This window comes from Strix aluco, chromosome 28 (assembly GCF_031877795.1).
Source record: "Strix aluco isolate bStrAlu1 chromosome 28, bStrAlu1.hap1, whole genome shotgun sequence".
NCBI classification, from domain to species: domain Eukaryota; kingdom Metazoa; phylum Chordata; class Aves; order Strigiformes; family Strigidae; genus Strix; species Strix aluco.
The window spans coordinates 7187182-7203872 of NC_133958.1; the positions used below are offsets into that span (position 1 = coordinate 7187182).

Consider the following 16691-nt stretch of genomic DNA (forward strand, 5'->3'; position numbering starts at 1 on the left):
CTGCCGTCTCTCGCGGGAGCAGCCGACGCCCGCTCGAGGGAGGAGGCAGATCACCGCACCTGGTACCAACCCGCCCCGGGCCTCACGTCCACGGAGCAGCACGTCAGCTCCACTTCACCGGCCCTGTCAGGGAGTCGGTGCGACACTCCAGCAGGTGCTACGGCTCCTCTCAACCCCTTCAGCTACCGTAACAACCACCTCTGCACTCACTGCCGGGCCGGTTTTGAACTACTGACAAACCCCTCAGTAAGGGCCACTACAGCCCTGAGGCAAAGGCAGAAGAAGGGCACGGCCGATCGTGAAGTGAGACCTTGCACCCAGGACAAGAGCAGTGATGGAACAGTGCAGCCACTATTGCTGACAAACACCATGCGCAGAAGGTTATGTATGTACAAACAGTAGTTTACTACATGTCCATTTACACAGACTCCCCATGATAAGCACAAGGTCTGCAGCTGTTGCCTCCTGTGAGTACCAGACAGCTTGCAGTGCAGGTCTGCAGGAGGAGGGGAGAAAGAACTGTAACACAAAGCAGCCCAGGCCAGTTAACAGGGGCGGGGGGCAGGGAGAGAGAGAGAAGGGAGAAAAAAAAAGACACATTGTCTATTTATATAGTTCAAGGAAAACAAACACTCTGAACAAGCCAATTTACTTCCACCTAGGAGAATTCAGTGTTACAGAGCAACTGCAAGGTCAGCAAATTCTGCTTCAAGTCCCAAGACAAAGTAGTCGTCTGGGCTACCTGTTGAGGATCACGGAGAATGCATCAGGACAATGCTGTGTGCTGCCTATGAAACATTTGCAAACATGGTTAAGCTTGTGTTACTGTTTTTCAATGTTCTTAAAATTACAGCTAAAAACCCCAAACAGGATTACACATTCATGATGGAATTCTCACTTTCTTTATTCCCACTGATTATTGAAGAGAACATTGAATACATCAGCTATATGTATTTTTACTATGAGGCATCAGAAGACTTCACATAGCAACAAGCTAACTTCTAGTCACCTTACATACCACTGCATGCATTAGGGCTGGGGAACATTCCCAGAAAAGAATTGAACTCCCAATAGGAAAACCAGAAGAAAATAAAGGTATAAGCAAGAGTATCAGTCTATAATCTCCATTACTAAGACTGATCAACACTAATTATATAAGAATAAGTAAAAATGTAGCTGTTCTATAGGCAGATAAAAATAAGAACCAGTATTACATCCATCTTTGTTTTATCTATCTTTGTTTTACAATTCAAGTCAGGTTAAGTAGTCTGACAATATAGATGCAAACTCCCCTCTGCCCCCATAAAGGCGGATAGAGGAGCTAATCACTAACAAATCAGGAAAAGTGTTATATAATTAGCAACAGTCAATTTGACTATGTATAAAATAGTCTTGCCTTTTCAAGGTTGCAATCCTGTAACACATTTGTCTTATATTCCTATGAGGTATTCAGATACATTAGCAGCAATATATTCCATGCTGATGCTCTATAATATGTTGAAGTTAATAGTTTACTACTTAAAACTAGTTAAGTTAACCAACAGAATCCCTGTCCCAGATACAACTAGTAATACAATTTTGATGGGACCTCCTCTCACATCCAAAATAGTTATTACCTTTCACAATGATTGAAGAGGAGCTATAAAAATCAGAGCTGACAGGTTTGCATACAAAAAAGGGCAGATTGACTCTATAGGAGTGGTAGAAACGCATCAATTAATCAGACCTGTCTTCTAGGTAACGGCAAATTGAACAAAATATAGAACACTGCAACTGACAGATACAGATAGCAGCTGAAAATGGTATTCTTGAGGAGTACTCCAGGACATTGCCAACTTTTTCATTCTGGTGTCTACACATACATAAGATACAAAGAACTAGAAACAGATCAGAAGAAAGATCTAGCAGACTAATTAATACGCAGTTCTGAGCAGGCAGACGCCTACATCAGTTCAAAATTTCAATCTCTTTACCAGAAGGCTGATTAACCAAGAGAAGAGGTGCAGTCTCTTCAGAAGCAGAGTTTTTGCTGCTAGATTAAACAGCTGTCTGTTAAAAGCCTACATTAGACAATTTTATATATTATTTAATTTGGGTGGTTGGGTTTTTTTAATTTGGGTTGTTGGGGTTTTTTGGTTATTTTCATTTTTTAAAAAAGACACTAAAAACCAGAGACTTTACTTATTCTTCGTCACTCGACATTTTTGGATCAAGGCTTGATGTCAAAAGGGAAAAAAAAAAAAAAAAAAAAAAGAGAGTAACATTTATGTAAAAAATAGGGTCTGTGACCTTCATGAAGAATGGATCTTTCTGTCTTGAAAAACATATGCGGGTATAAATCTCTGAATGTTTAATAATATCAGAAGAAAGATAGGTTGATTTTTCTCTCAGAAGTATCAGGACAAATGCACCACAAGATGAAGTAGCAACACTATTCAGAGACTGCACAGTCTCTCATTAGAATTCTCACCCCCTTTCTCTACTCTCTAGGGAAACTCAGTGCCATTTCTCCTCTTCCTTCCACAGCATCTCTGACACACATGGCTATTTGCTCTCAGCTGCCTCCTCTGACACTAAATTAGTATCAGAGGTACACCCACAGTGCTGATCTGTATTGGTGTTTCCTTTACTTTTTAAGTAAACCAAGGTGCATCCTGGCAAAAGCCTATGTCTACAAACATAACCTCCACCTTGTGTCACACGCAATGACAACATTCTTTTCTTTTAGACTCAGTTATGAGGAATGGGATAACTGCACAATTCTTGTAACAGTAATCTAGTTAATGTGCATAGCGATGTTCTTAGATTAAAAGAAACAGACCGCTTTCTGCTATTGCCATCTTTGGGCAATACAAAGCTCTCGGGAGCGCCTGACAATTGCAAACAGTCATCTGCATTGCCATACCATTCATAAAACCCATTACACTAAGAGCTACGCGCATAAAATATGAACTGCAAGCACTCATGCACCTGCTTACCCAACCGGGGAAATGGATACACAGAAAAACTATTCTGGAGGACTTTTCCAAGAAGCTCTCCAAAATATGCAACTGGACTCTAATCAAAGACACAAAGAGCAAAGACAGAGGCAACTGTATAAGAACAATCTCTACACAGGCACACATCCTTGTGGTTTTAAAAGCCACAACAGCAGATTTTGCAGCCAGTTTCATGTAGACAAACTCTATAGGGAAGACATCAGTAGATACGTTATTTAGTAAAAAAAAGCACACCGCTTTTAAAACAGCAGCCTCTACAGCAGAGCTAGGGTGGAGGAGGCATAAAATAACCCTTTTATGTACATCAAGAGTTTCCACATCTACAAAATCTCTGCATACCTCACCAAACCTGTAATAAATACTTAAGCAGTAAACAAGTGTTAGTTTCCAGGTAAGAAACATCCACAAAGGAGATACAAATTTGTTCAGAATTGGCAAGGGAGAGCTCTGGTCTAAAAGAAATCACACTTCAGCTTGTACGATGGTGTAATGTTCTGTGTTCCTTACATGGGAAAACGTGGAAACCTTAGGATTTGCTCTGGATCTCTTAAATCATTTCAGGAGGACATGCAAGGCTGAATAAAAGGAGAAAGCCAGAATGAGGCTGGGGAATAAGATCACTAGTCCACGGCCAGGGCATGCTGAACATTGATTTGTCACAGGGAGAGCAGCTAGGAGGAATCTGCGGACAAGATAGAGAGTGGCTGAAGAAAGGACAGAAGGGCAGATCACATGCTGCTTGTAGGTCGAGAGGGAGAAAGCTGCCTTTGCACCACAGGCTGTGCTCCTGGGCTTCACTGTGCACATAATTTCCAGACCAAAATCTGCAAGCCAGTTAGTTCTCAGTGACACTGTTCAACATCCGGAACTTTTTCAGCACTGTGACTGTGGCTTCAGTTAGTCTTGTCAAACGCTAGTCAGTACAGTGGCACAATTATCGCACCTGAGCACCTGCCAAAGACTAAGAGAGATTAGTAACGCAAAGCAGTATAAAGGGACATGCATTCGAATCTAGAGTTATTTGTGCACTGTGTGACAAACTCAGGTCTCCTCTTCCATGAACTAACAGCAGCGACTAAGGAAACAGCAGCCTACAACACATAAGTACCTAAACACCTTACATTTATTTCAGTCCATAACCCTGAATGATAAGCAAGTGTGTCCCATAGGCTGACCCAGCGCTAGGAGATTCCTTTCCCTTCTCCCTAGGCAAGCAAGTTAAGAGGAGATTAGTTTCTTTAAAAGCTCAAAAGAATAAGTCATGTACCCCATTTCCTGTTCTCATTTGCTCCAGTTACTGCAGAGCTTGAATATAACATCCTTGTCCAATTCTGAACTTGAAGTCCTATGGAAAATCATTAGTTATGTTTGGCTCGTCTGTCACACTCATTCTTCTACGGTCACAGAAAAGTGTAGTATTTCAATAGCACCAGCAATGACGACTTTGCATTCTGTAACTATGTGCCAAGCTGCAACCTCAGCACTGGAATTTAACGCATTTCTGCCTTTCACATTTCTCGCTAGTCTTAGGTGTTCCAATGATATATTTTGAAGCAAAAAATACCGGAGTAGTTCACTATGCAACTAAGCACATGGGCAGTCTTTTTTTTGGCCTGATTTTCATGTTCTGGAAAACCTGCCTCAACATGTTTGCAGGCTAGTGGGGAATCATAATACATTGTTTTGTGTAACCAGTATTAAAAGTTTTTTTTACACTTTCATCTACTCTGTGAGGGTGGGAAATAGATTTTTAGGTGCTTTTTTCCCCACATGCACACCCCCCACCCCCCCCACCCCCGCTTCAATTATACATTTGAAGAGAGACACATAAACATACAGAGTCTGAGATCTAAGTGCCATAAGAGTAATCTTATAATAACTATGGGACTTCAGTACTGTAAGAATAATGCTCTCCTAATACAATTCTTCTAGTCTCCCAATATATACGAAACAAACTGGTCTCATATGAAGTTTCAGAACTATTTCAAGTTTTCTTAATTGTGCAGTGCCAGTACTAATTCACTGCCATGGCCAAATCTGATCTATCGTTGTTTATGAAGTGTCTGCTGCTACACACTGATGCTGTAGATTATATACTCAAGCAATTGATGTCAGCAGCTTTTATTAGCAAAACATTCATTTGAGCATTCCAAGATACTCTACAGACATAATTACTCAAGCTGCATTTTTTTTTTTTTTAAATCATACATATTGCTTAATGAGATAATTTGCAGTGACTATGGGCTACTAAAATTATTAGGAATAAACCTAATAGCTTGATCACCACAGGTATTATCAAATCAAAGTACGCAGCCTTTTATAAAGGGCTAATATTTGTTTGTAAGACTTTCCAGTGACACCAAAAAACACCATTAATTCTGATTGACAGCCACCACCTTCAAACCAAGCCACAAGAAATTTAATAAGGTGAAACATTTTGACTTTACGTCAGAACTTTCTACTCCTCAGGGGTTAAACAGAAACCTGTGATTTATTGTCTGATAAGTTTTTTTACTAAATCCCAAAGAAAAAGACAATATGTATTCTCTAAGGGGTCCAACTGCCACACCACCTTCCCCACAGGTTTTCTAGTATTGCAGCCCATTCAGTTAAACACAGTAAGTGTTTTAATCAGCTTTAAGGAAGGGGGAGGGGAGAGAGAGATCAAAATGAGATCTTACATGACTTCATCTTCACTACACATTCTGCGCTAGTCCCATGGACTTGCTTTAAACATCAGTAATGTACGCTTTTTGCAATAACATCCAAAGAAAGAATATGCACTTTGTATGTTTATAAGAAGCTATGAAAACATCTCTCTAGGTTACAAACCTAGACAAGCAGTTATTCACTCCGATCCTTCGGCTCTCGGTATTTCCACTGGATATAGTCAAAGATGTCTTTTTCACATTCTACTGGTAAGGCCTCCCCAGCAACTCCTGCAAGCAAATTACAGATACTATTTGAAAGGTGGAAGGTCTGTACAATCCTGAAATGCCTAACGCATTGCAAGATTAAGACAAAACTGATGTAAGTAAAACAGACAAACCAAGACAAAACACCCCCCACAGACCTTTTCATACAGTGTTTAGGTACTGATTCTCATTAGCATCAAAGGAAATAAGGTAATTAATTAACTTTAGGCCCAAGTGGTTATACAGTTAGACATATTTATAGTCATATATACGTATGCATAAAGATAGATATAGTCAGCCCCCCTCCAAAACAAAACAAATGAAGGACATGACACATCTCGTTAAAAGAGTGGGAAACCACATATGTGCCGTGCATGACACTGAGAAAACAATCTTTAGGTCAGTAAGACTTTAAGTCGATTAGGTGGCCCAAAGAGGTAACTTCGTGCCACAGCGCTGCCTATACATAGTAGACTGCCTCTTCCTGCTATAACGGTGTCCAAAACAAGAAAGGACACTGAAAAATTTCATCAACTACAGTATTTATCAGAAGTATTTCCAGTACTCCAAGAAACCAATTTAAGGAGGAGAGGATCACACAAAGCATGTAACTAGAAAGAATACTCTGTGCAAAGGCCCAGACTGACCAGTGACACCCAAGGGACGGATTGTATACTCATTGATCGTGAAGCCCATTTCCAGAGCATGTGTTCTCATGTTCTTATTGAATATATCACTCCCTGTGAAATACAGCACACCACAGTAATACTGATCTTTGGGGATAAGCCTAGAATAAAAGTGGAAGAAAAGTATAGATTTAGCATAAGGATATAACAAATAAAGTTACAAGCCATCTGTAATTCAGCCATTCAGACACTGTTCTAGGTGCACACATTCTGCACCTCTGCACATTTGATTCTCCCACAAGTCAGATGCAAGAATGAAATGAATTGCGTATCAAAGAAAGGTTCAGCACATCTACCCTGACCCAGAAGTTACTTGTGTTCAGTCACTACACGATTATGGTGCTTGCACTCCTGCCAAGAATTAACGTACAAAGCAGTACGATAAAGTAGGTCACAATTCTGAAAGTGGATTCAAAGTCATGATTTAAAATACAGCATTCTCGCTAATAACCTCTCATAGATACTGGCAGTTGTACAGTGGCTTCCATACTGCAAAGGAATTAGAAACCTAGTAAATGCCATGTTCTGAACGTGGAAGTAGAGATCTGAATGCAGAACGTGATGCAAATGTCTACTATGTAGCAGAGAGCTAAAGTAAGGGTTGGGGGGGGGGAGGTGTTGGGTGTGTGTACCGGATATCAATTCTCCTATGTGGATAGGCTGTTCCATCTTCTTTATTTGGCAGCTGACAGACACCCTGTGAGGAAGTAAGGAAAGCAAGAAATTAAAAATGAAATTAAACAGATTTGAGATCAATCTTTACCTCCCCACCCCTAAACAATCCTCAGTCATCCTGGAGAGCAAAGTTAAATTCCTGCTGAACTGATTAAATATTTTACTAGAACAGACAGATGTCATAATACCGTGAATCACTATTTTACACTGCTAAGATGTAGCATACACATTTTACGCTAGCTCATTTTACACTAGCATTGTGCACTAGCTCAATGTAGCATATAATTGCTTCTTAACTTTTTATTACAGCAGGAAGGATCACAGGACTTCTCATTTCCCACTCCTCTGCCCTAATTATTATCGGGCTCTTCAATATGCACAAACATCAGCAGGTTATGGAAAATGCAGACAAAGCTCAAGCTAATAGAAATTAAAAAAAGTTTTTTCTTGAGAAATCCTCTGCCGCTTTTAATTTCAAACTGCTTCGTAATCTTCACACAATTCCCCTACCAGCCCTTTCCTTTTTTTCCTAGTCTATGACCTTAAATGACAATGTAGTAGGGGGGCAGGGATATGAAGTGTAAGGAATGATGAGAAATGTTTACATACTAAACCATTTCACTAACTGCAGCTTCATGCTGAGACTTCTCCTTCTATTCTTAGCTTTGTTTTGAAAGCTTAACATCGCTTACACTTTTAAAGTTATGTTGTCCATCTCCTGACTGAGACTTGCTTTTCTCAGATTCTCAGCTGCAGTCGTGTTTCACTTTTTACAACATTCCTTCCTTAATTTCCACTTTGAAGACAGAAGCTATTCCACAGCTATTTAACACTGACAGGATTACACAGAGCAAACGATCAAGCTAAAATGAGCCTGTCGAACTGTGAGTGCAAACTGGGAATGCGGTGTCTCTGCTTTTGGCTCACAGATGTACAATTAGCTTTCAACCCATACGGTATTTGCACTTAAACCATTTGGCAAGGATGAGAGTGACTTTCACTTATTCCTCCTAAAGATAAAGCTAAAAAACTGCCATCAAGTTTCTGTCTCAGAAAGCAACACAAACCAAACTGAAGACAAATTCTGAGAGTTCTTTTAGCTCTTATTTTAAGCAAAACCAAACCAAAACAACAAAGGAAGTGCTCCAACAGCCCCCTTTCATCTTGGGAAAGCAAGCATCTTTAACTGTAGTATTATATATTTAAGTATTTATGACTTCCAAAAGATTAGCTGTATCTTGATTCTTGAATAGGAATTCGTAAGTCACAGACCTTTGGTGAACCCTCGTGCAGGACCTCCGAGCTTCCAAGGAATTCCATAAGGTCAGTCAGAGTGACTGACAGGAACTAACCAGTCCTCATTTCCACTCAGTATTGCTTATGACTCTAAACTTCTGTTACAATTAACTTTTAACCAGCCTGTAAGACCAGGATGCCTGAGGCCTGTAAAGAAATCTAAGTGAAGCAAGGTAACACCCAATCCACACGTTTAAGAAAAAGTTCTCCTGTGGGCAGGGGACCTAACAAAATGAAGATTCCTGCAATTCATTAATTTCTTCAGGTATCCCACATATTCCCTATTACAACCTGAGTCTAGCAGCTTATCCGTTAAATCTGCTCTGCAACAAAATTGACAAAAAAAAGGAGACAAAAGTGTATTATGTATTAGACAAAACAAGCTAAACATAGGCCCGAGATCAAAGATACATTTCCAAGATCTTGAGGACAGAGTTACAAAAGCGGTCAGTGGTGCAACTGAAGAAGTGAGGTGGTGCTAAGGTTCTGGGGAAACATCAAGCACAACAGACACCCAATTGGCACTGTGTGATGAAGTTTATGTCAGTGGGGTTCAGCACTAATCTAAACACTTGAAGATTTTCTAATACTGAAATCTTACCATGAGAGATTCACTAAGAGTCAACTACAGAAGGTTTTTATGGGGGGGGAGGAAATAAAAAAAAAAATAATTAAAAAACATCACAACTCCAGCAGTCCAAACAGCGTATCTTGTATACATTCTAGCTTCTGTCAGGAAAGGTAAACCTCATCAACATCCCTCACCACCAAAGAAGCCTTACCATGAATTTGGTGTCACCTTTAGACAGCATATCAGTGATAAAGTGGACTTTTTCCAGTTGTTCTACAACTTGACGCAGAAGTTTTGACTAGGAACAGCGACAACATAGAAGAAATTATTTCACAAATAACAAGAATATCTTACTCATTTACCAAACAGTGGCCCATATAAGTACGGGACATCATTATAATTATATGTACATTAAATCTGAACCAGAGGGGAAAAAAGATAACAATAAAATTATAGTTGTAAAACGCAAAAAAAAATTTCCACCAAAATCCCCATGTCAGAGTGACAAAACTCGTTTCTTGGCTTGAGTTTTCAACTTTTAAGCAATAAATCTATAGAAGCAACACAAGAAATACAAACTGCCATTAAGACTTCTCCAGAATTAGTCCCTGTCCTGGTTTAGCCAGGATAGGGTTAAGTTTCCCCAGCAGTGAGGGGGAAGCTCTAGCCGCGTTATTCATATATCATGCTGACCGTCACATCCTGGCTCGAGTGCGGGAAGAATCGGTGATCGCGTGGGTTGGCACAGCCGGTTCTCTCACTGCTGTATCGGTATATACTTTGCTCTGTTTATTGTTATCACTGTTATTCTTATTGTTATTGTTTGTTGTGTTGCTGTTGCTCTGTTGTATTAAACCTTTCCTTATCTCAGTCTCAGGGCTTTGTATTTCACTCTCTTTGTGGGGGAGGGGCAGCGGCCGCGTGGTCTCAGACCCCGGCAGCGGCTAAACCACCACAGTCCCAAAAGATTATAAGGGCAGGAGGACATCTGCTTCTCGTCCAAAAGATTAAAGCTAGATAAAGAGATACTTACTCTACCTTTAATCCCTGCTTTATGCAGCTACCTATTACAGTTCTACATTGTAAAAGCACATGAATATGAGAGGGTGGGGGAAGTATGCATGTGAAGAGGAGGGACAGAAGGATAAGAGTAAATGTACTGAATAGGTCTGCAAGAAGAACACAACATAATACATGGACCTCAGAAGTGATGATAGCTCCTCAAAATAAACATGGTGATCCAATAGAAGAGTTTACTACTACAGTAACAGAAAGATGCAAGAAGCTGCAACACAAGTCTGAGACTACGTATCTGCAGAATTTAAACATACCCTTGTGGAAGTAATGCACAGTACCGACCCACAGGAGCAGAGAAACACACCTGTTTGGATGACTCAGATGTGAAACTTGGATGGGTTAGGAGAACATCCATATCGCCACTTGACTCTGCGCCTAGGCAAGTAAGAAGCAAAGGAAAAACCCTCTGCATGTGACAAAGTACACTAACATTGGTGAAATTCCATCTAACCTGTTCCTATAAACATGTTTGTCTGGTAGAAAACAGTCACTATTCAAGGTATTTGCAAAAAAAAGCTATCTTAAAAGAGAACCTTGCTCTTCCATCAAAAAGTTTATATCCCTGCATATTGCAGAATTTCAAGAATTTCTTGCCATACTCTGTGGCAATGAAGCACAAATGTTAATGTAAAAACAAAGCAAACAACTTGCACGTTACAATATACTACTCTTCATGGGAGCGGGGTGGAGAAGCAAGGATTTACGTGGGAGTTTCATCACTGAACTAACCAGTCAAGACAATACTAACAGGAAAAAGCCAGGTTCCAGCGTAGACTTCCTCTCTAGAGGAACAACATATGTAATAACAAGTCTTGCTTATTAGCCCAAAATAAACATAACGAGATCACAGAGTACCAACCTCGTCTAAAACTGCCACAAACTGTAGCAATATAGTTCGGGTCCAGCTTCTTTACCTCTTTCAGCACAATTTCCTATGTAAAAAGGAAAGATGCATGTTTAGAGGTGTGCCTCATTGGCCATCAGTGCCTCACATCCTGTATAAAGACATTCTTACCTGCATTTGCAGCATTTCTTCCCTTGGGATTCTTTTCTCAAAATCCTCAAAGTACCTGCATATATAAAAATAAAAGTGAAAGACTGGCAAGGGTAGCATCTTAAAATTTTAGTCAATTAAACGTGTACCAGAGGAAAGAATACAACCTACATTACTGTCACATCACAAAAAGCTCCCTGTTCTCACCAAACATCTTAGAAAACATCTTGCCAAGCAATAGTAAAAACTCACAACTGCAAGTTTGACAATGCTTAGAAGATGGTTTTGTTGCATATTATTTCCACTGTGTACGAAGAGCTGCCACAAGGTGGGAGTAATATTACCATATAACCATTTGGTTGAAATTTACACAGCCCTCTGAAAACACAAAAGGTTTGTCGCAAAACTCAGTCCAGCAAACAGGAGGAACAGGTCCCTCACCCATGATCAGAAGTGATCTATGCTGGAAAGAGCTAAATGGAAGCTCACAAGTCAAATACAGCTCCTAATATCTTTTCATGGAGCTGTAAAAGACAGACTGCCAGCACGTTGCTTGACTGTGGAGAAAAAGAGGTCAGGTGAAACGATGACGCACCTGACCAGCAGGCACATTTTTCACCCCTCCAGCACCAGAACCATTGCCAGCAGGCACTAGCAGCCATACTGCAGCCCCTGAGCCACATGTTCCCAGACACCCACTCCCTAACCACCCCAATCCCAAGCTCTGCAGACAGAGCTTCTGAAACTAGGGACAAAAAGACCACCACAGAGCACTGAAACCATTCCTTCAGCTCAGCACTTACTGGAGGTTCTGAAACATATGGGCACAAAGCTGGAAGCAGACTCAAGGGCAATGTGTGCACTAGCAACACGAATAGGTCAGCTGAGTTTTCTTATACTCACTTAACAGTGAAAGGTTTTCCCTTGAACGCTCACACATATAAAGGCAGGGATGCACAGGGGATACAGGGCTCAGATGAGCAGTGGGAAGGTGACAATCACTGCATAACCTTTCTCACTCACTGGCAAGCAGTTTGTCCAGATTGCGTATTTCCACATCCCTGCCACTGATGTGGAAACACTATTGCTGGCCGCACACAGAACCAATTCATATATAGACCTTTATTTGGTTCACCTGCAGCTTCTTGAAAACTTGGCTATAGTTCACTCAGAACTAGCACACTGGAACAGCCACTCAGCCAGCAGCATTCAAGCTGGTAAGTACTGAGGGACAGACACACATTCTGCACGGCATTCTCAAGTTCAGACATACAAACATCTTACCTTGCTCACAGCACATAACAAAAAATAGCCTGGGCAACTTTTATGCAGATTCCCAAGAAACATCACTGCAACCTTGCTAAGTGATATTCCGTGAGCTAACTGAAAAAGTAATTTGAAATTAATTTCCTTCTGGATGGAGCCTAAGCCTACTCAATTTTAACCCCAATGAAACAAAAGCTCTGATAACTGCTGAAAAGCACATAGAGCACACAGAGAGAACAGAACCTTACTTGACTTGTGTAACCTTACGTTACATCCTGGTGTCTGAAGCACTTGCACCCAAGAAAGCTTACTTTAACCCAATTTGCTGGTGATGGGTCAACTTGTGCTCATTTTTTCTTAGATCTAGAAGAAGTAAGGAAAATAAAAAAGTTACTTGAGGACTAAAACTCTTACAGAAAGTTTCCACCAATGCAAAGATGATGCACACAAAGAATATGTAACAAGAAAACAGCAACCTCAAATACAAAGGAAGAGATTTTAAACTGACTACTCAATAGCTGATAGGACAAGTACAAATGCATAGAGCACTTCCTGATAAAGACTTCAACAGACCATTCACCTCAAAGCCAAAATCCTTGTTATTTTCCATGTAATCTGTAAGCACTTTACTTTGGATATGTATGTAAGGCCTTTAGCCTGTGCACTAACTTTGGCATCTTACACACTTTCCTTAAAGCCTAGGGCATATCTGCTATCACAGTACCACTGCGGAACGGGCAGCTTGACAGAAAAAAAGCACTACTGCAGCATGACCCGAGGATCCAAAGTTACACTTACCTTCTAAAGTCTTAATTCCTTCCTCGACAAACTTCCTAGCAGCAGCAGGACTGCAAAGAGACAAGGCAAGCTGCCATCAGGAACAGCAAGAATCTTACAACACTGCAAAGGACATTAGAATTCACTACAACTGCTTAGCTTCTTCAAGGCCAGGACTGAAGTCACTTCTGATGCTTACCCTCTTTTCAGCATACACATTTTCAGTTCGTACTTTTGATCAGCAGAGATGGCTATCCAAGGCTTGGCCTGAACATTTTTTAGCACTGATATAACTATACAGAAATATATAATTGTAAAAAATAAAATCTCACCAAATAGGTAGTATTGATTTAGACAATAATACTGAATGTGTGATAAGAACCACAAGCAGTCTCAGAACTGGGTTAAGGCAACGGCAACACAAAAGTGTCTTTAGACTAGTACTTCAAAAAACCCAAGGAGGCTCCAGTCTGCAACCTACAGTACAGTAAAGCAGTCACAGCTCCAGTTTTGCTGGAGAGTTTGCCTTAAGCACAACACTCAAGTGAATGGCCAAACGTTTTTCCCCTTTAAGGGTTTTTCATTGATCTGCGTGACTCACTGGGGAAGAACAATGCTTCAACTGTGAGACAGGCATGCAGGTAATGTTCTGCCCAGATACCTATCCAATATCTCAAAATGCTGAGAACCATCAGCCTGGAAGGGTAGTCCTTTCCTGGGGAGCTACTCTCCATCTGTTCTGGAATCCCATGGTTACAGCTCCACCACCCTTAAAGACTTTGAATCCACTTCCTCAACAAAATTCTTACATTACAATAGAATTGTCAGATCTTGACTTGCCATTTACTTCCTTTCTTACCCTTCCCTGCATCTCTTGCTGGATTCCAGACCAAGAGAGGCAACTCCCATTGTCCTGAGGCAGGATAGCACCCAACCTTCTCCTTCTGCATCCCACCCCTATTTCTCAAAACCATTCTCAAATCCCAGTAAAACCTCAAACTTTGAGCACATTTTCCTTCAGAATTACTTGAGAACAATCGCATTCCCTACCCTCAACCACAAGGGTTTCAAACATTTCACAAGAGCCCTGGTGATTTTTTTGAGTTTTGTTTGGTGTGGTTTTGTTGCCCATTTCAGGGCTCTACTTCTCCTTTTACAAACACATGACAGAGCACCACTGTCACTGGGCCCAACTTCCCACCAAAAGTCCCAAAGGGACTTCTCACTTTCACTCTTCTCAGTCTTTCACGATTCCATTCTTGACAAGCTCCTCTCCTTCCACTCTCAGTTTGCACACAGGAGCTTCCCACTTCCACTCCTCTACCGCAAAGTCTGTAACTGACAATTCTATCTATACCCTTTCTTCTCAGTCAGTTGTGCCACCACAACTATGGTGTCTCAGCACGGTCACTACAGCATCAGCTCAAACTCATTCTCTTCATTATTTGCAATCACCCAAATTTTGTTCATAGCTCCACCAAATAAACTGAAGGAAAAAAACCCCAAAGCCAACAAACAAACTTTACCCAATGCCAGTAACCCGTGTCAAGAGATTGATAGATGCGCTTGTATCATCTTGTCGAATCTGCAAAAACAAACCAACACAAACCAAACCCTTCTTTACTCCATTTGCCATAAATAAAGAAGTCTTGAGAAGATAAAACAGCTTAGTCAGACTCTGCTTTGGAGACTCACTGTAAATCAGTGCAAGGCAGTACCAAGTGTAGTACTGTGTATCACAATAATGCCATATGTACTAAGCCTGAAAACTGCATAACTACTCACGCTAAGGTGAACAGCATGGTTAAACACAAAACTCCACTGCCTTCCAGAGTCAGAATTCCACTTCTCATAGACGTTCACATGCTGATCATATAACCTAACATATTTTCACAGACAGTTTTGATGTTTTGCCTGAGCTTCTCGTTCCCTGTTTTCTACTCACCATAGACTCCGTCTCCACCATTTTTAAGCCTGACATCAGTCTGTCCAGGGACAACAACAGAAATTACACAAAGCAAGCAGGCTACTCTTCAAGTTATAAACAAAATCAGCTATTGAGAAATAGAGCACAAGGGGACAAAACCGACCTTTTCCAGTTTGCGTAGTTTTCCAGTGGATAAGAACTCATCTATCTTCTCAGCTATTTTAGCACCTACTCCATCCTAAACATTGGGGGGGAACAGGGACAGAAGACAAGTTAACTTCAAGATCACTTAAGGCCATTATATCTAGAAAAAAAAAGGAAAGGTCTCAGAAGTTAGTCATAAAAGAACTATGAGGTCACCAAGACCACAATAAAATATTGGACCATAAGGGAGCACAAGAATTCAATGGTACAACACAAACAGCGTAAACACTGTAATTCAAGGGCTGTATTAAAAGTTCCCCTAAAGCAGTAATTTTGAACAAGGCTTTATTACTGCTCAAGTTCTCCAAATTTAGGGAAGCAGTACCAGAGCAAAGGTGAAACCTACCACAACAGAATCCTTTTACAGCTGGAGTCCCCAGGTTCAGCTATGGAACCCCAAGAGCAGACATGTCACGGCCCCATCCCTAAGAGGAGCTAGGCCAAGCGTGCTCAGCCCCGCGCTGCCTGGGAGCCCCCCATGGCGCTCCCACTAACCCCCAGCCCTCCCACCGGCAACACCGGCACCGGCGCCTACCAGCTTCTTGGCTTCAGCCCCGCTCCGTATCTTGCTAGGGTACCGGGAGATCACCGAGGCTGCCTTCCTGCGGAACAGCGCGGTCAGCGCCCAGCGGCGGAAGGCGCTGCTCGCCCGGCGGCGGGCTGGGCCCTTAGATGGGGGCGCCGACGGGGAAGGGGAAGGCGGTACCTGTACGCGTTGTACTTGTGGATGGCCCGGTTCACGTTGCGCTCGTAGTTGGCCAGTTCTGCGGGGAGGGCCCGGTGAGAGCGGCCGGGCCGATCCGGCCCCACCGACCCACAAAGACAGAGAGACAAACAAACAGACCTACCGGTAAGAAAGTCGGTGATGCCCTCGTTGGGGCTCTCCTGTGGAGCCTTCCGCTTGCTCATGGCCGCAGCACCGGCACCGCAGCGGAGCCTTGGTCGGAGACGGAGAAGAACTTCTTCCGGTAGTGACGTCACAAACCGCGGCCGGCGCCTGCAGCACGCATGCGCACCTGCAGAAACACGCATGCGGCTGGCACCGCCCCCTCGCCCAGTACGCATGCGCGGCTCCTGCCTCCGACCCGCCACTGCGCATGCGCAGCCCCCGACTCCGCGGAGGGGGGGGTCCTATGGGCGCGCTGCGCATGCGCAGTGATGGCCCCGGGACTGGAGGACTGGCAGCCCATAGAGCGCGAGTTCGGAGGATTGAGGGGCACTTTAGGCGGTTAATAACAGTGCTGGTCGCTATAGTTACCGCAGAGGGCAGGGGGGAGCGTGGGCCGGGCTGGAAAAGCCCCGGG

At 42.2% G+C, this 16691-nt stretch overlaps 1 protein-coding gene across 8 annotated transcripts; it reads right to left on the reverse strand.

Moving 5' to 3' along the window:
- Positions 1 to 383: 383 nt before the first annotated feature.
- Positions 384 to 16371, reverse strand: POLB (DNA polymerase beta). 8 transcript variants are annotated; one of them, XR_012621071.1, is made up of 16 exons: positions 16236 to 16371; positions 16094 to 16151; positions 15923 to 15989; positions 15347 to 15421; positions 14783 to 14841; positions 13278 to 13327; positions 12791 to 12842; positions 11235 to 11289; positions 11079 to 11151; positions 10524 to 10594; positions 9354 to 9440; positions 7233 to 7297; positions 6562 to 6701; positions 5832 to 5938; positions 4267 to 4344; positions 384 to 742 (listed from the first exon to the last, which is right to left on the reverse strand). XR_012621071.1 is itself a non-coding variant. In XM_074808280.1 (15 exons), exons 1-14 carry the CDS (start codon positions 16294 to 16296, stop codon positions 5844 to 5846), a joined length of 1008 nt encoding a protein of 335 aa, XP_074664381.1. In that variant the 5' UTR covers positions 16297 to 16371; the 3' UTR covers positions 384 to 742; positions 5832 to 5843. The 8 variants fall into 8 exon arrangements, 6 of the variants coding, with proteins under 6 accessions (XP_074664381.1, XP_074664380.1, XP_074664379.1 ...); XR_012621070.1 differs by lacking the exon at positions 384 to 742 and adding an exon at positions 884 to 3057; XM_074808280.1 differs by lacking the exon at positions 4267 to 4344.
- Between the last annotated feature and the right edge of the window lie 320 nt (positions 16372 to 16691).